The sequence below is a fragment of the Pleurodeles waltl genome, chromosome 11 (genome assembly GCF_031143425.1).
Source record: "Pleurodeles waltl isolate 20211129_DDA chromosome 11, aPleWal1.hap1.20221129, whole genome shotgun sequence".
Taxonomy (NCBI): domain Eukaryota; kingdom Metazoa; phylum Chordata; class Amphibia; order Caudata; family Salamandridae; genus Pleurodeles; species Pleurodeles waltl.
In genome coordinates this window covers 472,625,250-472,650,952 of record NC_090450.1, presented here as the reverse complement: position 1 = coordinate 472,650,952, position 25,703 = coordinate 472,625,250, and the positions used below count along the sequence as shown (strand labels likewise).

Here is a 25,703-nt window from a genome sequence, read left to right as displayed (position 1 = left end):
CCACACAAGCAGCTCAGGGCCAGTCAGGTGCAGAGGTCAAAGTGGTGCCCAAAACACATAGGCTTCAATGGAGAAGAGGGTGCCCCGGTTCCAGTCTGCCAGCAGGTAAGTACCCGCACCTTAGGAGGGCAGACCAGGGGGGGTTTGTAGGGCACCGGGGGGGACACAAGTCCACACAGAAAATACACCCTCAGCAGCACGGGGGCGGCCGGGTGCAGTGTGTAAACAAGCGTCGGGTTTTCATTAGGTTTCAATGGGAGACCAAGGGGCCTCTTCTGCGATGCAGGCAGGCAAGGGGGGGCTCCTCGGGGTAGCCACCACCTGGACAAGGGAGAGGGCCTCCTGGGGGTCACCCCTGCACTGGAGTTCGGATCCTTCAGGTCCTGGGGGCTGCGGGTGCAGAGTCTTTACCAGGCGTCAGGATCTGAGGAGCAGGCAGTCGCGGTCAGGGGGAGCCTCGGGATTCCCTCTGCAGGCGTCGCTGTGGGGGCTCAGAGGGGGCAACTCTGGCTACTCACGGTCTCACAGTCGCCGGGGAGTCCTCCCTGAAGTGTTTGTTCACCACAAGTCGAGCCGGGGGCGTCGGATGCAGAGTAGCAAGTCTCACGCTTCCGGTGGGAAACGCAAGTTGTTTTAAAGTTGCTCCTTTGTTACAAAGTTGCAGTCTTGGGTGAACAGAGCCGCTGTCCTCAGGAGTTCTTGGTCCTTCTAGAGCAGGGCAGTCCTCTAAGGATTCAGAGGTCGCTGGTCCCTGGAGAAAGCGTCGCTGGAACAGTGTCTTTAGAAGTGGGGAGACAGGCCGGTAGAGCTGGGGCCAAAGCAGTTGGTGTCTCCGTCTTCTCTGCAGGGTTTTTCAGCTTAGCAGTCCTCTTCTTCTTAGGTTGCAGGAATCTAGTTTCTTAGGTTCTGGGGAGCCCCTAAATACTGAATTTAGGGGTGTGTTTAGGTCTGGGAGGGCAGTAGCCAATGGCTACTGTCCTTGAGGGTGGCTACACCCTCTTTGTGCCTCCTCCCTGAGGGGAGGGGGGGCACATCCCTAATCCTATTGGGGGAATCCTCCATCTGCAAGATGGAGGATTTCTAAGAGTCGGAGTCACCTCAGCTCAGGACACCTTAGGGGCTGTCCTGACTGGCCAGTGACTCCTCCTTGTTTTTCTCATTATCTCTCCTGGACTTGCCGCCAAAAGTGGGGGCTGTGTCCAGGGGGCGGACATCTCCACAAGCTGGAGTGCCCTGGGGCATTGTAACACGAAGCCTGAGCCTTTGAAGCTCACTGCTAGGTGTTACAGTTCTTGCAGGGGGGAGGTGTGAAGCACTTCCACCCAGAGCAAGCTTTTGTTTTAGTCCTCAGAGAGTACAAAGGCCCTCACCACATGGAGTCAGAAACTCGTCTCTCAGCAGCAGGCTGGCAGAGACCAGTCAGTCCTGCACTGAACAATTGGGTAAAATACAGGGGGCATCTCTAAGATGCCCTCTGTGTGCATTTTTTAATAAATCCAACACTGGCATCAGTGTGGGTTTATTATTCTGAGAAGTTTGATACCAAACTTCCCAGTATTCAGTGTAGCCATTATGGAGCTGTGGAGTTCATTTTTGACAGACTCCCAGACCATATACTCTTATGGCTACCCTGCACTTACAATGTCTAAGGTTTTGCTTAGACACTGTAGGGGCATAGTGCTCATGCACCTATGCCCTCACCTGTGGTATAGTGCACCCTGCCTTAGGGCTGTAAGGCCTGCTAGAGGGGTGACTTCACTATGCCACAGGCAGTGTGAGGATGGCATGGCACCCTGAGGGGAGTGCCATGTTGACATAGTCATTTTCTCCCCACCAGCACACACAAGCTGGCAAGCAGTGTGTCTGTGTTGAGTGAGGGGTCCCTAGGGTGGCATAAGACATGCTGCAGCCCTTAGAGACCTTCCCTGGCATCAGAGCCCTTGGTACCAGGGGTACCAGTTACAAGGGACTTACCTGGGAGCCAGGGTTGTGCCAATTGTGGAGACAACGGTACATTTTAGGTGAAAGAACACTGGTGCTGGGGCCTGGTTAGCAGGATACAACCCAGCAGCAGGCCCTCCATTAATACTTGCCCCGGCCTCACTGGATCAGACCTTTGGAGTCGCTGCTCCACGAGGTTTGGAACCAGGTCAGACACCAGCTGCAATATCATTGCCGATTACTGTTGGTCCACCGGTGCCATTGTATGCACAAGGTAAGCCTGGTGTATGTGATCAGGGAGTCATGACCCAAGATGCAATAAGAGGAGGGTCCACAGGCACTCCCCAGTTAATGGTCCCAGGAGAGCAAGCGGTTGAAAAACCAAGGTCTTTGTTAAACCTTAGCCCAGTCGAAGCACCGTTGGAGGCAATGAGACAGGCAGGGCTAGGAGTGCTAATCCCACAAACGATAAGTACGAATGCTTCACAGTTGCCAATGATACATGCAGGGAAGATTTCACTGCAAGGTTTTACGGTACAACAGTTGAATGAGTGGTTAGAGAAGACCTATGCTTCACAAAAGACTATAATAACTGCAGTAGAACCGGAAAGGTTGGGGAGAGATGAGTACCTGAACTTTGTGAGACTGGGTGTGGAAGCTGCTGAACTAGTGGATGGAACAATGGGGGTAAACAGATTAGAGTCATACACAGAAGCAGAATTGAGATATCTGTGCCCTAAGATTACTAAAGAAGTAGGCAAAGTACATCAGAAATTAGCGAACCTGGCAGACAAATACAATATTGAGAATACTAAACATTTGAAAAGAAGCTACAGGTTAGACTTGGACTCAAAAGACTTCGAGCACATGAGGTCTGCGGGGATGAAAGCGCATCTAAAAGAAATACTGCAAAGTGCTCAGATCTGGGGAGCTTTAGAAAAGTGGGAAGGCAGATGGGCAAAGAAAAGAGACAAGGAGGAAAGTGACAGTTCGGGATTGAGTAAAGCAAAAACTTCACCAGATACGGAATCAGTAAAGATGTTACCCATGAGAGAAACAGCTGGTGGGGTTCTAATTCATGTACCGTGGTCCAGGGGAGACATCCTATCTTTCACAAACGATTATCCCAGGTTAAGGGAGAAGCCGATAGAATGGTATCAGCAAACAGATAGGTTCGTGAAGCTTGCAAAGTGTCTCTGGGAAGACTTGAATACCTTGTTTGAGATCATTGTTCCACCCGACTTATGGCTTGAGTGCAAAAGAGGGGTAGACTGGCCGACACAGGAGCCGGCAAGGGATAAGGTGAGACTGGAGCAATGGACCACTGCCTACACTGAAAAAACGAAACCAAATGGTTTCGTAATTTTTTTCATTTTGCAACTCGTTTTCCTTTAGGAAAAACGGGCTGCAAAATGAAAAAAAAAAACTGCTTTATTTAAAAAGCAGTAACAGACATGGAGGTCTGCTGACTTCAGCAGGCCACCATCCTTGTGAGTGCAGGGACTCGCTATGGGGTCGCAAAATGCGACCCACCTCATTAATATTAATGAGGTGGGTCTTTGCTACCCCATAGCGAGTCGCAGACGGTGTCTGAGACACCGTTCTGCATCCGATTTTGCGAATCGGAAATTGCGAGTCGGACAGACTCGCAATTTCCGATTCGCAAAATCGGAATTTGCTACATCTGGCCCTTACTGTGCAAAACAAAATGCTCGATTACCTGTTCCAATGATGGAATTGAGGTGCAGACACATAGTGATGATGAAGGGGATGATGGTCAGTTCTTAGAGTCAGAAACAGAAGCTGCAAATGAAGATTACCCATTGATAACATTGTTCCCGATGTTTACAGTGACTGACTTACCAGCCGAGTTACAGGGAACGGTGACGGAAAAGGTGTGGGATTTGACAGGAAAGGAAGTGGGACTGATAGAAGGAGTAGAACCAGTTAGAGTTCAAGTGAAACCAAATGCAGTGTTTCCCCAGGTGCCACAATATCACATGGCACAAGATGTTCTTATCCAGGTGTCACAAATAATTGCAGACTTTGTAAAAAAAGGAGTCCTGAAGGAAGTATTGAGCAGCCCATGTAATTCACCGATAAAGGGTCTGAAAAAGCCCTGTGGGAAGGTTCGAATTGTGCAAGACTTAAGGAAAATAAACAAGATTGTGGTGAAGTGTTGCCCCATAGTACCAAATCGAGCAGTGATCATGTTTCAGGTTCCGTGTGATGCTGAATGGTTCACCGTTGTAGACTTGTCACAAGCCTTCTTTTCGGTGCCTCTTCATGAGGACAGCCAGTTTTTATTCAGTTTCAAATTCCTGGACAAGGTATACAGTTGGTGCAGAACTCCTCAAGGGTTTTCTGAGTCACCGTCCATCTTCAATCAGATATTGAAAAAGGACTTAGAATCCTTAGTACTGCCTTTCAATTCGACACTAGTACAGTACATTGACGACTTGCTGATTGCGTCCAGGACAAAAGATGACTGTAGGTATGACACAATTGCCTTACTAAATCATTTGGGATAGAATGGACATAAAGTGTCACCAAAGAAGCTGCATTACTGTCAAAAAGAGGTGAAGTACTTAGGACATTTGATTGAGAGAGGGTCCAGGAGAATAGCAAAGGAAAGGGTAACAGCTATTTTGCAAATGAACCCCCCCGACAACAAAGAGAGATGTCGGGATGTTTTGGGGAATGGTGGGTTACTGTCGCCAGTGGATACCCAACTTTTCAATTATCTCAAAACCATTGATAAAGCTGACAGGTAAAGAGATTAAGGATGAGCTGTATACCATAGCTTTATCAAGGGAAGAGCTTGAGTCATTCATGGAATTGAGAGAGTGCATGTGCAAGGCACCAGCTTTGGGTATGCCTGATTACACGAAACCTTTTCTACTGTTTTGTCATGAACGTGATGCTTGTTCTTTGTCTGTCTTAACACAGGTCCATGGAGGTGCAAACCGCCCTGTAGCATATTTTTCAGCTACCTTGGACCCCGTTGCAGCAGCCTTACCGGGTTGTTTGCGCGCAGTTGCAGCAGTTGGTCAAAGCCTCACGCAGTGTGAAGGCATGGTGATGGGACATCCCCTGACAGTAATGGTTCCGCATTCAGTTGAAATTCTGTTGACTCGAACCAAAACTCAGCACATGACAAATGCCCAACTTACCAGATATGAGACAATTATTTTGGGGTAGCCTAATGTTTCACTGAAGCGTTGTACTGTATTAAACCCGGCAACTCTACTTCCTGTTGAAAGTACTGAGATTAATAATGAAGAGGAAGTGGAGCATGATTGTCTTGAGGTAACAGAACTATGTTCCAAGCCCCGACCTGATATTCAAGATACACAGTTAAAAGAAAATGACTGATTTATGTTTGTTGATGGATCCTGTTTGAGAGACTAAGTCGGAATGCTGAGAGCCGGTTACGCTGTATGTACCACAGCCAGTATCATTGAAGCTTTCTGGCTCGAGAGAGTGTATTCCGCACAAGTGGCAGAGCTAATTGCCCTTACTAAGGCATGCCATGCAGCTGAAAATCTAAAAGTCACTATCTATACTGACAGCAGATATGGATTTGGAATTGTACATGATTTTGGCCAATTGTGGTTACAGAGAGGTTTCATGACCTCTTCTGGTTCTCCTGTGAAAAATGGTTAACAAATCAAGGATTTGTTACATGCTATTCAGTTACCTCTTGAAATTGCCGTGGTGAAATGCAATGCTCATGTTAAGTCACAAGACTTTGTGTCCATGGGAAACGGCTATGCAGATCAAGTCGCAAGATTTTGCACATTGAACTGTATATCGTTCAAGGATCAGTGGGAATTGTTACTGCAAGCCGAAAATGGCACATGTTTGAACCTTGCATTAAGGGTGTTTGATACACTAGATGAGCTAAAAACACTACAGGGTCGTGCTAGCAAAGAGGAAAAACGCTCCTGGCAGAGAATGCAATGTGTACAAAGAGCTGACGACTTATGGGTCTCAGAGGAGGGGAAACTGGTTTTGCCAAACAGTCTTCTGTCACAATTTGTGAGGCTTTACCATGGACAGGCACATCTTGGGAGAGATGCAATGATCAGGTCATTCAAGATTGATTGGTTTAACCCAAAATTCAGACATGCCGCAGAGGTTACTTGCCACAGGTTCATCATCTGTCAACAGATGAATGCAGGAAAAGGGACTGTGGTAACTCTGAGCCACATAGGGAGAGCTGGCAGTCCATTTAGCAAGATGCAAATGGATTTCATTGAAATGCATGTTTGTGGAGGATTGAAATACGTGTTGGTGATTGTGTGTGTTTTCAGCCACTGGATTGAAGCTTACCCCACGCGTAGAAATGACAGTCTCACAGTTGCAAAACTGTTGCTTAGGGAACTAATACCCAGGTTCGGGTTTTCGGTCTCTATAGAATCAGATAGGGGCAGACACTTCGACAATAAGGTGATTAAGCTCTTGTGTGCTGCATTAGACATTGAACAGAAGCTGCATTGTAGCTACCGCCCTGAAGCATCAGGACTAGTAGAACAAATGAATGGTACCTTGAAGTCGAGAATGGCGAAGATGTGCACAGCTACCAATATGAAATGGCCAGATGCATTGCCCTTAGTGCTGATGTCGATGAGGAACACCCCTGATAAGAAGACAGGATTATCACCCCACAAGATCCTTATGGGTAGAGCTATGAGGCTGCCCGCAGTACCTGCAAATGCTCTTGTGAATATCATGGATGATATGGTGTTGGACTACTGCAAAGGTTTGGCTGATGTGGTTCGCTCTTTTTCTTACCAGGTGGAAGCTAACACATTGCCACTGATCAGTGATCCAGGTCACACCCTGCAAGCCGGTGACTGGGTGGTTGTCAAGAAGCATGTGAGAAAGTCGTGTTTGGAGCCGCGCTGGAAGGGGCCATATCAAGTAATACTGACAACAACCACTGCTGTGAAATGTGCAGGCGCTCCAAATTGGATACATGCCAGTCACACAAAGAAGGTAACGTGACCAACTGATGAGGAACTTGAAGTTTTCTACTCAACAGTTCCAGAGAGGGAAGTCTCAGGGCCTGAAAATAGTCAAGAAGGAACTGAGACTGCAGGAGAGCCCACTGAGAACAGCCTAGTCCCTCAAACAATAAATGAGTTTGAGAGAGGTGACAATGTGCCTATCTCAGTAGAGGCAGCCGGAGAACTAAATCAAGGAGAGGTTCTCCCAGAAGCAGACGGATACGGGTTAGAGCTTGAACCCGTTACAGATCCAGAGGAAGAAGAGGGGGAAATAGTAGAGAGAATTCAAAGTACACCGGCATCCCCTGAGCCAGTTGCAGGTCCATCAAGAGAAAACACCATAGCACAAGAGGAGGGTGCCGTTCAGCGCCCTGAAAGGACAAGCAGGAAAAAGACTCATAAGGGAGATAGCTGGCCAGAAAAACAGGCTGCGAAAGAAAGGATTGTACCAGGTGAAACAATAACAGAAGAAACTGATACATCCCGAATAGAGGATCTAAGTGAAGGAGAATTGCAAGACGAACGCAGATTGAAAAGGAAAAGAACCGCAAATAGAAGGTACGCAGGTCCTGAGTGGGCATATCTAACAAAATCTGAATGGCAACAAGAATTCTTAGCGTTCTGTTTTGATCGAGAAGTACCAGGCCAATACTACGGTACCTGAAATCAATCAAAGAAAGAGACTTTGTTAAAACTAAAAATTTGAAATTGAAAACTGAAAAGCTAAGAAAAGAGACTTATAAACTACCGAATGTGACACTAATAACCTGAATTGACTTTGAAAAACCCGATTATGACAAGCTGCTAACCTGATTTGACAAAAGGGTCTTGGAGTGAGTGAGACGCTGTAAATACGCGCAGAGAGAAAGAGACTTTTGCATCAAGAAAAAAAATATATAATTTTTACATCGTCCTCAAGTTGATTATTGTTCTGCTATCTGATTCTTTACAGACATGGCTTATAATAGAGATAGTAACAAAAGGGGTAAAGTGTGTGGTTGGTTGAGTCTTATAATAGGTATTGTGTGTGCAATAATAATTGTAGGTGTGATTGTGGGAATGCCGTGGTTAGATAAGAAAGTGACTAACAATACTTCAAAACCTGAGACTGCAACACTAACACCGTGAGAAAAGTTCGAGCAGGATACAAAACACTTGCATGAGGAAACTAACTCAAAGGGGGAACTTTCCACTAATGTCTTCTATCGCTTGCTGAATGAGTACGTTGAGACCATGGATGCGAAAAACTGTTATGTGTGCACAAAGATTCCTTCATCAGTGCAAGAAGGGGTCACCTATCATAGGGGGTCATTTTGACCTCGGCGGTCTTTTTGAAAGACCGCAGAGGGACCGCCGTGCAGAAGACCGCCAGTGGTGGCGGTTTTCCGCTCGGCCTATTATGACCGTTGGCAGCTCTCCGTCCTTTTTCGGACGAAGAGCCGCCAACAGCCATACTGGCGGGAGGCGGGGAAGTGGAGGTTGCTCCACCTCCACCGCCACGCCAACAGAACACCGCCCAGCGAATCACGTCCTGTGATTCGCCGTGGCAGTGTTCTGTTGGCGGTGTGGTGTCAGCGGAGCTGCCCCCTTGGCTCCCGTCCCCTCCCGGAGGATCGTCGGACCAGGTAAGTCGATCGCCCGTGAGGGGAGGGGGGATGTTATGTGTTGTGTGCGTGCATAGGGGTGTGCGTGTGTGTATGTGAAGGGGGGGTGTGATTGCGTGTATGCTTGCGGGGGTGTTGTGTGTATGGGAGTGCGTGTATATCTGTGGGTATGTCAGTGTGGATGTGTGCGTGAATGTTTGAATGTGGGTGTGCGTGTGTGCATATGAGTGTGTAGGTGGTGCCTGCGTGCGTGTCGTGTGGGTATGGGTGATGTGATGTTGGGGGTCGGTGTGGGGAGGGGGGCCCTGCCACCTTTGGGGGGTGGCAGGGGTGGTGGGGGGGGTAGGGGAGGGAGTCGGGCTGGGAGTGGGGGAGGCCCCTATCAGTGTCAGGGAAGGAATTCCCTGGCACTGATAGTGCTTACCGCCATGGATTTCATGGCGGTTCAAACCGCAGGAAATCCACGGCGGTAAGCCGGATCAAAATACCGCCGGCAGTATAGTAACGGCCGCCGGGCTGGAGACCCCAGTCTCCAGCCCGGCGGGTGGAACGGAGAACCGGCGGATGACCATGGCGGTAACCGCCATGGTCATAATTCCATGAAGGGAGACCGCCAGCCTGTTGGCGGTCTTACCGCCGGTTCTCCGCCTTCCGCCAGGGTCGTAATGACCCCCATAGTCTTCCTTTAACTTACGGGATACGTTTTAGTTTGCTATTAACAAGATTTTATCATCAAGAGCATGTGCAATATTTTTATTCAAATTTGGAAGTAGTGTTTTCTTTTGTGCTTGTGATTGAGTTCCTGAATAAGTTAGCTAAGGAGCATAGTATAAAATTAGTTAGAGGTTTCTTTGAACCAACGCTTACATTTGGGACAGCTTATGCACACCGCAACAATCTGACTTGCTTATTGACACCTGTAGAGAAAAGCTTCTTAGATCACACTGATGACAGACGCAAAGCATTGAAGGAAAGATTAGAAAAGGGGCTAGAAAAACGCACATATGCAAATGATTATGCTTACACCGCAATAAAGACGCAAGGCAAATTAGCTATAGATGCATTACATGTAGGAAGGCTTTGTATATATAGGCCGAAATCTGAACATGACGCTTTATTTGTGGGAACTAGTGAATGCAGGCATGTGTTTTCGTTTCAGAGTAAATGGACATTCATGTTAAATGGACAGGATCCAGCGATCCCTGGGATCTATTATATCTGTGGACTTAATGCTTATTACCGTCTTCCTAAGGGATGGTATGGGACATTTTATTTGGGAATAGTTTTCCCAAAGATTTACCAGATTGATGACTTAAAACAAATACCTAAAACGTCAGAATTACAACATGCTAGACAAAAACGAGAGACAGCGGCTGCTGTCGTTGGTGACATATTTGGAGCAATAATTCCTTCAGTAGAGGTTATTTTAAACTCCATAAAGATTCAGAAGTTGTCTACTATTGTGGATGACATGCTGACAAATTTTACAGGGGCTATACTCCTGATGGATACTGAACTTGCTGCCGAAAGAGCTATGACTCTTCAAAATCGGCTTGCTTTAGACATTCTTTTAGCAAAGAGCGGCGGACTCTGCAAGATGCTCAACGAGCGTCATTGTTGCTCATATACAGGGAGTGCAGAATTATTAGGCAAATTAGTATTTTGACCACATCATCCTCTTCATGCATGTTGTCTTACTCCAAGCTGTATAGGCTCGAAAGCCTACTACCAATTAAGCATATTAGGTGATGTGCATCTCTGTAATGAGAAGTGGTGTGGTCTAATGACATCAACACCCTATATCAGGTGTGCATAATTATTAGGCAACTTCCTTTCCTTTGGCAAAATGGGTCAAAAGAAGGACTTGACAGGCTCAGAAAAGTCAAAAATAGTGAGATATCTTGCAGAGGGATGCAGCACTCTTAAAATTGCAAAGCTTCTGAATCGTGATCATCGAACAATCAAGCGTTTCATTCAAAATAGTCAACAGGGTCGCAAGAAGCGTGTGGAAAAACCAAGGCGCAAAATAACTGCCCATGAACTGAGAAAAGTCAAGCGTGCAGCTGCCACGATGCCACTTGCCACCAGTTTGGCCATATTTCAGAGCTGCAACATCACTGGAGTGCCCAAAAGCACAAGGTGTGCAATACTCAGAGACATAGCCAAGGTAAGAAAGGCTGAAAGACGACCACCACTGAACAAGACACACAAGCTGAAACGTCAAGACTGGGCCAAGAAATATCTCAAGACTGATTTTTCTAAGGTTTTATGGACTGATGAAATGAGAGTGAGTCTTGATGGGCCAGATGGATGGGCCCGTGGCTGGATTGGTAAAGGGCAGAGAGCTCCAGTCCGACTCAGACGCCAGCAAGGTGGAGGTGGAGTACTGGTTTCGGCTGGTATCATCAAAGATGAGCTTGTGGGGCCTTTTCGGGTTGAGGATGGAGTCAAGCTCAACTCCCAGTCCTACTGCCAGTTCCTGGAAGACACCTTCTTCAAGCAGTGGTACAGGAAGAAGTCTGCATCCTTCAAGAAAACCATGATTCTCATGCAGGACAATGCTCCATCACACGCGTCCAAGTACTCCACAGCGTGGCTGGCAAGAAAGGGTATAAAAGAAGGAAATCTAATGACATGGCCTCCTTGTTCACCTGATCTGAACCCCATTGAGAACCTGTGGTCCATCATCAAATGTGAGATTTACAAGGAGGGAAAACAGTACACCTCTCTGAACAGTGTCTGGGAGGCTGTGGTTGCTGCTGCACGCAATGTTGATGGTGAACAGATCAAAACACTGACAGAATCCATGGATGGCAGGCTTTTGAGTGTCCTTGCAAAGAAAGGTGGCTATATTGGTCACTGATTTGTTTTTGTTTTGTTTTTGAATGTCAGAAATGTATATTTGTGAATGTTGAGATGTTATATTGGTTTCACTGGTAATAATAAATAATTGAAATGGGTATATATTTTTTTTTGTTAAGTTGCCTAATAATTATGCACAGTAATAGTCACCTGCACACACAGATATCCCCCTAACATAGCTAAAACTAAAAACAAGCTAAAAACTACTTCCAAAAATATTCAGCTTTGATATTAATGAGTTTTTTGGGTTCATTGAGAACATGGTTGTTGTTCAATAATAAAATTAATCCTCAAAAATACAACTTGCCTAATAATTCTGCACTCCCTGTATACCTGATAATAGTAAAAAGATTAGAGGTATGCTTACTAACTTAACTAAAGATAGTGCAGATTTGAAGGATTTGAAGGAACCTGGAGTGTGGGAGAAATTAGGAAAGGCAATTGCCAGAGTGGGAAGCTGGTTTAGCAATATTTGGAATGGGGTACTTGCAAAAATATTAGGGGGTCTATTAATTGTTCTGGCCTGTCTATTAGGTTTATGGGGAGCATGCAAAATTAATGACAAAATTAAAAGAAATTGGACAAAGAGAAATGAGAAAAATAAAGAAAGTGAAAGGGAGAAAATGTTTAATGAAATTTGGGAAAGTACACACAAGATGTCGAAATGCGCATTATGCGTAAAGTGAAAAATTAAAGTGAAAGGTCAAAAGGGAAAGGTTTGTGTGATAACGAACGTCATCAGAGGAGGGACTGAGAGAGGGTAGCTTATATAATCTATATTAGTATGAAATGTTTATGAATTAATGTGTGACAATGCTGCATAGAAACTATAATAGTTATTTTGCTTAAAATGTGCATCTGAATTGTGACCACGTGGAGTGGCCACCAATGTATACTTGGACTAATAATGATGACCAAAATGTTTATGTTACGTTTAAATAAGTTTGTACTAATGATTGCATTATTGAATCTGTGCTAAAATCCCTATAGGCCTTAAGTTAGCATGAGCCGAAGCTTAGCTGCTTGGCTCTCATATTAAATGTATTTTCCTATCTTGCAGTGTGCTGACTCACAAAAGGACACAACTTTATTATTATTATTTTCTCCTCCAAACTACAAGACAAATGTAACCATGCTAGATCCGTTCTCATGCATTCTTCATTGCTTGTGGGATGATATTAAAACAAAATGAAACAGTGTAGATTAATGTAATGTACAAGGTCATTCAAACCGGTGAAGACAATGGAGCTACTGACTAAAAGATGTGCAAAGAATTACAGAAAGATGAAATCATACCGGACGTGCCACCTATGAAGACGTCAATTATGGAGACCAGTCAAAGACTTGTAAAATAATATGGGGTGAAGAGTTAGGTGACCTAATGTATTTTCGGATAGGTTAAAGATAGTGGGGTATAGCAAATGTCCAATAGAATTTTGGGGGAATGTACAATGGAAAAGGGACAAAAATCCATGTCACAAGGAGTCATTTGGAATTAGGTAGGGAATGCTATTGGTTTTATCCAGAATCTCTGTCACTCTGTTTGGTGACTTGTTGGTTTACTTTAAACTATCCTCGCCCTTGGATTTGTCCATTTTTACACTTTACCTCCTTATGAGGGAAGTGCCTTTTTTTGCCCCAGAGCTGAGTTCTGACTGATGGCAAATTGACTGATGTCCTGAAGACGAAGACTGAACCTGTGCGCTGACCTAAACTTTGAAGGGTAATTATGACAATGCAATTGTGATTTGTCTGTTTGCTTTTCCTTTCTAGGTACCAACTGCTTACTTTTGACAGAGACCTTTGTTAGATGTTTTCCAAATTAGTGTTCTAAATTGTTTTGCATGAAGCCCAACATGCGAATGCTTATCAGTGGTTAGGACAGGTGTTCACCAAAACTGACGCAAATAGAGGCTATGCTTTGTTGCTCTGACGCGTTACTGACACTTTGCTAAATTTGATCTATGTTCACGCCGTGTTATGTTCTAATGTTTGTGATTCTTGCATTAATTAAATCTTACCAAAGTTGCCATATTGTGACTATGGTATTATGTTTCTTGGTGTTGAGATTAACGTATCTGTTTTTAGATTGTAATTAATAGGGAATAAAACTTATAAATTTCTACTAAACTGGTGTGGTTATTTATGGCTGCAAGGTCATGGTAGAATCTTGAATTGATTAATGACTTTGACTAAAGTGAAGTGTATTGTCGTGATAAATATTGATGACATTATTGATCTATTGATTGACATACTGATTAGCTATCTCGTCCTAAGGTGTCTCTCAACTGGGTCCAAAGATTCATTGGCCTAAAACGAGTCCTGATGTGTAATACATTATCATAAAGGGATGCGTTAACACACACAGGACGCCCCGGAAGGGGGCATAACGGGCCGGCGCCATAACGGCCGCCTTGGACTCGGAAGGAACCGGTAAAACCGGTTTTGGGGAAAGGTCACACCTGCTCGGGCCGGACGCCCACCCCGCCCAAACAACAAGCTGGGGGGGAAGGAAGGTGCGAAAACCAAAACCAATCGGGGTTTGAATCGTTCAAACCCCCCAATGGGGAGGCAGGCAAAGACCTTCAGGGGGCTAAGGGAGTGAAGTTATAAAGCGCGCCTGTCCTTGTAGAAGACCAAACAGACAGCCCAGGACAGCGCGCAATCAAAAGGACGGATGCAGACGGAGACGTTTGGCCTACCTTCTTTAGCTCTGCTAGATCGTCGGTAATGTGCCTTCCTTGACGGCCCCCTGAGTGAACTGGGGCTCCCTCGTGCTGTGTTCGGCGGCTTCCCTCATCCTCGTAGAAGCGCCCCTTGGGGGAAAGTTCAGCACCTGCTGTGGAACCCCCGTGGAGGGCGACGGGACCATGAAGACACCGCGCCCCCAGCTCCCGGGGAAAGAAAAGTAGCGATCGCATCAGGCTACTCCGTCAACCAGGTACCGGGAGCATAGGGAGTGTGCGTGGGACCACCCACGGGCGACGCGACCAGGCAAACTCCTCTTCCTGGGAGGCGCGCCGACGCTGGGGCTTGCACTGCCTTCTAGCATTGTGATTCAGTGCTCGCCCTTGGAGGACCGCCCGCACGGCGACGCGACTCTGAGGGGTCAAGACTGTAATTGGACCTAGCGGCAAGCAGCCCGTGCCGCTGCACCCCTTGTGGTGGACCGCCTCATCAGGCGATGCGACGCCACAAGGGTTTCCCTGTCCTGGATCATTGTTTACCCTTTGGAGGACCGCCCACACAGCGACGTGACCCCAGGGGCGAAGGTTAATTGAATTAGCGGCAAGCTGCCTGGGCCGCTGCCCCCTGTGTGGTGGACCGCCTAATCAGGCGACGCGACACCACAAGGGTTTTTTTCCTCGTTTCAGTAGCAACCGGAAGCTTGGGCACTGCCGGGAGCGGGAACACAGACAATTTTGCAAAACCTACGAACAGCAAGTATTTATATTAATATCTTGCCGCAACAAAGAATTTCCCCAGCACCTTGAGTGGAGGACCGCCTAGATCAGGTGACGCGACTCCCCAATGGCATGTATTGCCTAATTCTGCCTCGCATGTGACTCTGGGAGACGGGCCAATTTTTTGCTGCCAATTTTCGTGGGGGCATGGACATCTCATTAATAAGCTAGCATTTCAAACAACGTATGAGGATATCCTGAAACCCATCCTTTGAAAATACACACGAACGTTTAAAAAAAATATATATATATATATTTTAGGAGTGGAAATATCTGGAAATATCATAGCTGATTAAGCCTCGCCACAACTGATAATTTGAGGACAAAAAAATATATATATATATATTTTATAGACAGTTGAGACTACAGTATTGAGCGCACTGTGACACCATGGAGGATGTGGATGCAGGTGACCACCAGGACGATCTGGAGAAGATTCTGGGTCAGATGAGGGCTGAGGCACTGAAGTGGGGCAAAGATTGGCTGCGGGTGAAGATTGAGGAGAGATCACCTGAGGGAGACGCCCGGCAGGGGTCAAAGCCAAACCCTACCACAAAGGACGACGCTGGTGACCCAGGACCAGAGTTAGAACCTACACATAAAGCAAGCAAGCAGCAGAGAGCACAAGGAAAACCGGCGAAGAAGGTGGCTAAGAAACCAAGGGGGGGCAATCGGCCCACCTCTGCACCAGGAGAAGCACCCGAGAACAGCAGTTCGTGGAAATCAATGGAGGGTGAGCATATAATGCTTGAGAATCAAAGTGTGTTTGAAATCTTTTGCACCTTTGTTACTGAAGGGTAGCGGTGCAGGGCAGAGTAAGGGATGTGCAAAGAAAGCGGGGAGCCAAGAAAACCACAATAAAGCGGAAGGCTCGGGAGCTCAGGCAACTAGGAGCAAACGGCCAGCTGCAGGGGACCCCACGCCGGCTTGGTTTCTGGGAGGAAAAGATCAGGACACTGTTAGGTCAGTGGGGCAATCTCCCGAGGCATACATCAAACCCTCATTAGGCCCCCCCCAATGCAACAAGGACAAACATCGGATGGTGGGGCTACCCGGCATGAAGTGGGCACAACTCTTACAGACAGAGCGAGGGTTAGTAGAGACAGCTCAGAAACAACCAGACATAATAATCAACCACCTGGGGGGTAACGACTTAGCCCAGGTGGGGAGGAAGATACTACTGAACGAGATCAGACAGAGTCTGATGGAAATAACACGGTTATGCGGCAGCACCACAATCATCTGGTCAGAAATAATCCTAAGGTTCAACTGGCGTGGGGCTTTTGTCAAGCAAGGCGGTGGACAACTCCAGGAGGAAACTGAACATTGCGGTCTGCAAGTATTGCAAAGCAAACGGTCTTGAAGGCATACACCACAGGCTGATCCACCCCAGGCAACCGGAGTTGTACGCACCTGATGGAGTGCACCTATCATTGGAAGGAATGGAGATTTTAAGGGCAAATCTGGCTGGGAATGGCACAGGCAGGCTGCGCATACATTTTTTTTTAAAAATAGAGTATTTGGGGGGAGCTGCCTGGAGACGTAAGCCTCTCAGACAGCTTGGCAGTAATTAAAGGAGGTTTTACCAATACTGACGGTAAGCATACCTAGTAAGGCGGTGTGCAAATGGAAGGCCACACACCTGGGGATGGCTTAAGGCAGGGTGAAAAGAGGCCAGCTAAGGGGAGTAAGCAGAACACGGCACTCGCAGCCCAGACCCGCCAGGGCTCAGACACACGCAAGGTAGCGAGTTGGGCCTAATCCAAAAAAGTAGAGGCTACCCCCTCAGAGAAACAAGGTAAAACTAACACTATAAACTGAGCCCCCTCCAAGAAAAAATGTGGGATAGCTTAGAGACAAAAGGGAAAAAGGGACATCACAGAGGCCAGGATTCAAAGGCCGATCGATCGCTGCCATTTCTGGTTGTAAGAACTGCATGGTGATTTGAACTTGATTTTGATTTTAATTTTATTTGAATTTATATTTTTGATTTAGAAGACCACCAACTATGTGTGATGATTTAATAACAGAAGTATGATTTGGATAGCAGTGATGATGTGGGCTAGGCGCCAGAGTATTAATGCCTTGCCACAACAAATGATTTCAATACTTATGGGCAATCGTATATGTGTCTTTGTTGGTAATAAAGCGACCAAGTTATATCCACTAAAAATGTAGTACCGTTCTTGCCTTAGAACTCCATTGGCGGGGGAAAACATGGGCAAGGTAAAATACTGGAGTGAGACAAGTGTGGGAGTTAAAGCAAAGGCCACCCCTGAAGGGGGCATAATGGTCCGGCGCCATAACGGCCTCCTTGGACCCGGAAGTAACTGCTAAAACCAGTTTTGGGGAAAGGTCGCACCCGCTCGGCCCAGATGCCCTCCCCACCCCCCCAAACAACAAGTTGGGGGGGAAGGAAGGCACGAAAACCAAAACCAATGGGGGGGGTTGAATTGTTCTAACCCCCCAATGGGGCGGCAGGCAAAGACCTGCAGGGGGTTAAGGGGGTGAGGTTATAAAGCGCGCCTGTCCTTGTAGAACAACAAACAGATGGCCCAGGACAGCACGCAAACAAAATGATGGATGAAAAACCACCCACCCACCCCAACAACACAGCATCTAGTCACGAAGCCGGACAGGCGGAAGTGGCAATCATTAATTAAAGGAGGTTTTACCAAAACTGACACTAAGAACACCTAGTAAGGCAGTGTGCAAATGGAAGGCCACACACCTGGGGATGCCTTACAGCAGCGTGAAAAGAGACCAGCTAAGGGGCGTAAGTGGAACACGGCACTCGCAGCCCAGACCCCCCAGGACGGATGGCAGGGCACAGACACACACAAGGTAGCGAGTTGGGCCTAATCCAAAAAATTAGAGGCTACCCCCTCAGAGAAACATGGTAAAACAAATACTATGGACTGAGCCCCCTCCAAGACAAAATGTGGGATTGCTTACAGACAAAAGGGGAAAAAGAGACATCACAAACAGAGGCCAGGACTCAAAGGCCGATCGATCACTGCCATTTCTGGTTGTAAGAACTGCACGGTGATTTGAACTTGATTTTGATTTTGAGTCTGTATTGATATTTTTGATTTATGAGACCACAAGTGTGATGATTTAATAACAGAAGTATGATTTGGATAGCAGTGATGATGCGGGCTAGGCGGCAAAAGATTATTGCCTCGCCACAACAAATGATTTCAATACATATGGGCAATCGCATATGTGTCTTTGTTGGTAATAAAGCGGCCAAGTTATATCCATTTCGGACACATATCACAAAGGAAAACACGAGAAACTTAAATAATTTCATAGATTCAAGCCCTGGCACAGTGGTAATGGTCAGGGAGACAAGGGATCGCAGGCTATCTGTTGGAAATTTGAAATAGATGAGTGCACATGGGGACAGAGTTGTAAGTTCAGACACAGCTGTTCGTCATGTGGGGGGGACCACCCAGCAGCAGCATGCAAGAAAAGCAAACACCGATCAGACAAAAAAAGAGAAGAAAAGGAAACATTAAAGACAGTCTTCCAACACGGGTCGGGATCTGGAAAAAATTTAAATTAGCTAGATCCCCTATCAACACATAATTCCTGAAGAAACTAGCTAATGAGTACTACAACAAGAAATAAGCAGATCTATTGGTGAAAGGATTTGAACAAGGTTTCAAGATCCCAGTGAGAGGTCAAGTAGAAGGGAGTAATGGCAAAAAGATTAAATCGGCCAGGGAACACCCTGAAGTGGTACAGCAAAAAATAGACAAGGAGTTGAGTCTAGGTCGCATCGAAGGACCACTTCCCCTCCCTCACCCTAATGACTTAATAATCTCACCTTTCGGCGTGGTACCAAAGAAAGAGACAGGCCAATACATGCTCATACACCATCTATCATTCCCAGAAGGTGCATCAGTGAATGACAGCATCCCCACTGAATCTTGTTCAGTAGGTTACGCCACAGTAGACAATGCCATTTATATGATAAGGTCAGTGGGCAGAAGGGCCCTAATGGCAAAAGCAGACATTGAGTCAGCTTTCCGCTTATTACCAGTTCACCCAGATAGCTTTCACCTACTGGGCCTCAAACACAAGTGGAAAGTGTATGTCGACAAAGCCATGCCCATGGGTTGCTCCATATTGTGTGCTTACTTCGAGCAGTTTAGTACATTATTGGAATGGGCGCTACACAAAAAACACCCAGCTGGGGGGAAAATTCACTACCTGGATGATTTCTTATTTGTTGGTAAAGCAGATATGGGTGAATGCAGCAGTTTACTGAGGGCTTTTCAGGACCTCGCAGTGGAAACAGGTGTCCCCCTGGCAGAGGAAAAAACAGTAGGTCCAGTCACAACAATAGTCTTCTTGGGCATAGAGCTAGATTCAGTTGGGAGAACCTCCAGGATCCTGTGGGATAAGGTGTCAGAACTAAGAGAGAAGATCAGGTCACTGCAAGGGAAGCAGAAAGTAAACCTTGGCGAAGTACAAAGGATGGTTGGCAAACTGAATTTCGCAACCAGGGTTATCCCAGCGGGGCGAGTCTTAGCAAGGCGTTTAGGCAGACTGATATCAGGCTTGCGAAAGAAACACCATCATGTCAGGCTAGAATCAGGAGTAAAAAGAGATTTGGCCATGTGGGATTCCTTCCTGGACCACTTCAACGGCTGACTTATTTGGAGAGAGGGCCAGATATCAGCCAAGTAAATAGCATTGCTCGCAGACGTCACAGGTGGCTGTGGTTTTGGGGCACTGCTAGGCACAGAGTGGTGTGCAGACAAATGGACGGCCAGGTGGTATAAGCTGGGTATCACCAGGAACATCACATTCTTAGAACTATTTCCTATAGTAGTAGCTTTGACAGTCTGGAAGGCTAAACTGCAGAACATGAAACTAACGATTTGGTCAGACAACCTAGAAGTGGTATTAGCCATAAACAAAGGATCGGCATCCTGCCCTGACACACTGAGACTTCTGAGGTGAATGGTCAGCCTGCAACTCAGGGGGAACCTGGATGTCAGGGCTAGACACGTGCAGGGCATTAAAAATTCATGAGCAGATGCTCTCTCTCGTTCCCAGATGGACAGATTCAGGAAACTAGCCCATGAGGCGAGACAGGTGATGACTTTGTTTCAACAAGGTCTGTGGGAGCTGGTGGAGTAGACTTGTCAATATTAGTTCGGAATGCGCTCAAGACTGAGACACTCAAGAGGTATTCCAAATATGCCAGGTCACTGATGGAAATAGAGGTGTTAAAGTCGCCCAGGGATGTGGCGGCGACCAGACCGGCAGTTGAGCGTTTCATCAATTGGGCCTACTAGCAGGGGAAGACGAAGTCTTAGGCACAGGCCCACCTGGCAGCAGTGGCTCATTTCTCAAAGATTCAGACAGGGACAGATCCTACAGCGTCACACTACATAAGAAAAGCCATGAAGGGCTGGAAACAGGGACCAAAACTGGACAACAGACGCCCCATAGATTTTAATAGGCTGACAATATTGATAGACGCATTGGAAACAGCGGCAGACAACCCGTATGAGTTAGGTCTATTCAGAGCAGCTTTCACTACAGCATTCTCTGGGGCTTTTCGCATAAGCAAGATAGTAGCCAGAACTAGGAGAATTGGTGGTGGCAGTTGCCTCCAGGCGGAAGATTGCAGACTGGAGTCTGACGGGGTTTGTTTTTCACTAAAGAAATCAAAAACCGACCAGCGGGGCAGGGGCACCTGGATTCAGCTCAGCTGCATTGCACAAACAAAATATTGTCCCGTCTGTAGGTTAAAAAATTACTTTCCTTCGCGCCCTAGAGCGCTGGGCCCCCTATTTATGCACAGCGGTGGGGACTGGTTGAGCAAATTCCAGTTCACGGCAGTCATGCGCAAAACATTGAGACAAGGAGGCTTGCCACCAGCAGTTTTTTGTTCACACTCTTTTCGCATAGGGGCAGCCACAACGGCAGCAGATTTTGGTATGGAGGAAGACGCCATCAAAGCAGTGGGTAGGTGGCTCTATAAAGCATACAAAAGCTATGTACGGCCACATTTAATATAATGGGGCCTTGCCACACCTCATTTCCCCTGACAGATTGTGTCTCTGATTCCATTGACAGGCACACAAACCAGGACATTTTGGGTGGTTGGGCACTCCTTCATTTCTAGGTTACAGGCATGGTGGAACCAGACATCAATAGAGTGAAAAGAGTCCAAACTGTGACAAACATCGGATGGTGGGGCTTCCCCAGCATGAAGTAGGCACAACTCTTACAGACAGTGCAAGGGTTAGTAGAGACAGCTCAGAAACAACCAGACATAATAATCATCCACCTGGGGGGTAAAGACTTGACCCAGGTGGGGAGGAAGATACTACTGAATGAGATCAGACAGAGTCTGATGGAAATAACACGGTTATGCGGCAGCACCACAATCATCTGGTCAGAAATAGTCCTGAGGTTCAACTGATGTTGGGCTTTGTCAAGCAAGGCGGTGGACAACTCCAGGAGGAAACTGAACATTGCGGTCTGCAATTATTGCAAAGCAAACGGTCTTGAAAGCATACGCCACGGGCTGATCCACCCCAGGCGAGCGGAGTTGTACGCACCTGACAGAGTGCACCTATCATCGGAAGGAATGGAGATTTTCTGGGCAAACCTGGCTGTGGGAATGGCACATAAAAAATAAAAATAAATAAAATAGAGCATATGGGGGGAGCTGCTCGGAGACGTAAGCCTCTCAGGCAGCGTGGTGGTAATTAAAGGAGGTTTTACCAATACTGACGGTAAGCACACCTAGTAAGGTGGTCTGCAAGTGGAAGGCCACACACCTGGGGATGCCTTACGGGAGGGTGAAAAGAAGTCCGCTAAGGGGGGTAAGCGGAACACAGCACTCGCAGCCCAGACTCGCCAGGACGGATGGCAGGGCACAGACACATGCAAGGTAGCAAGTTGGGCCTAATCCAAAAAGTTAGAGGCTACCCCCTCAGAGAAACATGGTAAAACGAACACTATGGACTGAGCTCCCTCCAAGACAAAATGTGGGATTGCTTACAGACAAAAGGGGGAAAAGAGACATAACAAACAGAGGCCAGGACTCAAAGGCCGATCTATCACTGCAGAACTGTATGGTGATTTGAACTTGATTTTGATTTTAATTTTGATTCTGTATAGATATTTTTGATTTATGAGACCAAGTGTGATGATTTAATATCAGAAGTATGATTTGGAAAGCAGTGATGATGCGGGCTAGGCAGCAAAAGATTAATGCCTTGCCACAACAAATTATTTTAATACTTATGGGCAATCGTGTCTTTGTTGGTAATAAAGCGGCCAAGTTATATCCACTAAAAATGTAGTGCTGTTCTTGTCTTGGACGCCATTGGCGGGGAAAACATGGGCAAGGTAAAATACTGGAGTGAGACAAGTGCAGGAGTTAATGCCAACTCTCCTGATTCAGGCAGCAGAATACAGATTTCAAGGTTAAGTCTCCTGCCTCAAAATTCCTGCATGCAGAAACCCAATTCAGAGTATTGTAAAAGTAACAAAAATAAAATGTTGATACCTGTCATGCACTCTACAATCTTCCCTCCAAGAATTACCTCTGACATTAAAGAATAAAACGTTGTCCTTAATTCTTGGAAGGGGAGATCAGAGAATGTTACAGGCCTGACATTTTATTTTTGGCAGTCTTACATAGCGCGAACAAAAACGGAGTTAAGAACTCTGTTTTTGTTTGGGCCATATTACTAAGCTGTCAAAAATGAAGTGCTGATCGTATGCTTTCATACCTACCAATAGACCCGATTCAGGCAGATTGCCTCTGCTTCAATACAAATCAGCGGGAATAATACATTCGCCCGACTATTTTTTTTAAATCACTTACTTGCCTGCTCTAAAATGTTGCCAAGAAAGTACCTGTAGACATTTTAAATTACTAGGTCGTGGAGCACTCCACCTGAGTTTCCTCACTTTCCCATCGGAATACTTACCCACGATTGGCCTGTCGTTGAGGGTGCCCTGGAGAGGCAGCGCCGGTGTGGAGGGGGACAGCAGAGCTAATGACAACACAGCGGCCCAGAGGAAAGCCATCCTTCAGGTCCCTGCTCCGTTCACGCGCCCGAAGCGACTGTGTAGCAATCACTCGTTGGTTTTACCAGTGTCGTAGAAAGTCGCTTAACTCTGAGGCAACCAAGGGAAACACCGCCTCTTTTTTCCCGACCTAAAGCGGACAGGCACAGGCGAGCCTAGCTACTGGATTCGAAGTTCCTACAAAGAGGAGTAGTGGATGAATTACAGATTTAGTCACTCAATGGAGGTGGCAGATGTCTCTGTGTCAGCACGGCTGTAGATATCTCGCCGTAACGCAAGTCAAATCCCTCAGTTGACTGTCCTCGGCATGGTTCATCCAGAGTGGATGGCCACAGCAGGCCTCTCTTCTTGACAGGAGGGCACGCCAATGTGTCTGCCAGGCGCCGCGTATCTTGCGTCGGCTTTTTAGGAAACAACCCTATTGATAAACATTACTTTCTCGAGCAGGCTTTTATCCGCCAGGAGGAGGAGCTGAGTCAGGGAGGAAGTGTCGTGATTGTTTTTTTGTTGTGCTGAGGTGGAGCAGCGAGAAGCCCTTTGGGAACTTCCCACCTCTTTACAAGAAGTGTGACAAAAAGCATGTTTCGCAAGGAGGCTTTGTCGTCACCTACATGTGCGTGCTTCCTCGGGATGCTTTTGCGAACAAGGAAGTGGCATTGGAAAGTGTTCTCATCTTTTACATTTCTCTGTGACTTTGGCCCAAAACATCTACTAAATGAATAATAACCACACTTTCAAGGAGTATTCATAAACAATTAGTACTAATAGAAAATACTGTACCCTCTTTGCATTTTTTTTTACTAATAGGGATTCGGATGTTTTTGGGCCAATTCACAAAGGCCTGCTATAGAGTATGCAAAAATGTACAACTTGTACTCATAAAAGCTTTTGTGACTCGGCCACGTGCTTTGTCCTACTTCATTTTTACATTGATGGAAAGGAAGCCCAAATAACCACTTTTTAGGGGAGAGAATCATTTTCCTCCTCAACTATTATTTCTAGTAATTTTGCAATCTTCCTCCAGATTTGTGCTAGTTAGGGCAGTCAAACAACTTGTTCCCAAGTAACTACAACGTTTTAACATCCCCAACAAAACCCAGTGATACTATCGGTCCACTATAGTAATTTCAGGGACGTATGGTACCAAGATCGAGTCAGATGTATTTAAAGATTAGTCGATAAATGAGCTTTACGTGCTAAAGAGCGTCATTAGTGGGTGTTGGTTGGGGACCAGAATCAGATATAAACATTGGAGGAGCATATCCATTTTAACCAGATATATCAGTCCCACTAAATTAACTAGCAATGTTTTAGTCTGTATATGTATTTTAACAGATGGCTATAATTTTCGTCAAACAGTTTGCTGATGTCAGTGATCACCCATATTTCCATGTCTCTTTATTGAGACATCATGAACACAATGTTTCATTACTCTGGGCCGTAATTTAGGTCCAGCTCCTATCAACATCACCTTGGTCTTTTCTTGGTTAATTTTATATCTTTGCACTGCTTAAAATTTGGAGATCAAGTCTAAGGCTCTTCAGGTGCCAAATACGGAGCCACATCTTCTGCATGTAATTTGATTTTCGACTCTCCGGGGACACACATACATATTTGCCAGCAAAGTGCCTAAAGGCGGCCCATCTGAGTCTCCCACTTCTGTGTCTTCTTTTGGAAATTGTATACTCAGCACTGGTTAGTGTTTCAGAAATACCTCTGATGTCAGGAACTAAAGGCCACAGTAGGTAACTATTTATTTATGTATAACATTTATAAAGTGCACTATCGCTATACAGGTATCCTTGCACAAGGAGCCTCTACACGGGAAAGAACCAGGTTTTCAAGGCTTTTCTACAGTGCAGTAGGTCAGATGCAGATCTTAATGTGGCTGGTAAATGTTTCCATAGCTGAGCCTCTCCGATCATTAAGGATCTTCCACCCTGACTTTCAGAATTTTGCAATGCAGATCAGATTCACAGATGCTGAGTGTAGATACCTCCTCTGATCATATATTTTTAGTCGTTTTGTAGGGGTACAGGGCCCTTGCCCTGAAGTGCTTTTAAAAACATGCACAGAGATTTGAAGGCTATCTTCTGTTTTAACAGGAGCCGATGGAGCTACTTCAGAGCATTAGATGCAGATGATCTTCTTTGACTGTTTAATACCAGTTTTGCAGCAGCTGTTCAGCCTCAGTACAGTCTGTTTACCCAATGGTAAGGTACTCTTATGAGCAAGGCATTGCAATAGTCAAATTCTACTTAGTTTTATCCAGCGCACAATTAAGGTTTTAGCATGAGAGGACAACAGCGGTAGAAATTTGCTGAGGCCATGGAGAAGTGCAAAGCAGGTGCCTGCAACTTTGTTTTCATGGCTGTCCTTGGATAGCTTGTTGTCAAAAGTGAGCCCCTAGTTGTGGATCGTCCAGAGCATCCTGCTTATTGCTTTCACTAGACAGAATCAATGGTCTGTGATCATCATAGTTGACCAGCCTAAAGTTATGGAGTTTGATGAGTGGTATTAGTGGGCTCATATAAATGTTATAGAAAATTGGACTGAGTGCCAAACACTGTGGGACACAATGTTTGATGGTTTTAAAGTCAGAGCAGGATGGAGGCAGAGAAACGGGTGGCACTCCTCTGAGAGGTAAGCATGCATCCAGTTCAATACTGTATCACTGACTCCATTCGTAGCTAGCCTTACCAGCAGCGTTTTGTGATTTACTATATCAAAAGTGGCTGATAGATCGAGTA

General features: G+C 46.1%; 1 protein-coding gene across 1 annotated transcript in view; it reads right to left on the bottom strand.

Annotated features, from left to right (window-relative positions):
* The window catches only part of LOC138265784 (gamma-glutamyl hydrolase-like), a 189,092-nt gene extending 165,661 nt beyond the window's left edge, over positions 1-23,431 (bottom strand). Inside the window, exon 1 of the mRNA XM_069213812.1 lies at positions 22,854-23,431. Coding sequence (XP_069069913.1) covers positions 22,854-22,953 — 100 coding nt within the window. The 5' untranslated portion in view covers positions 22,954-23,431. The remainder of the gene's footprint in view (positions 1-22,853) is intronic.
* Positions 23,432-25,703: the final 2,272 nt, after the last annotated feature.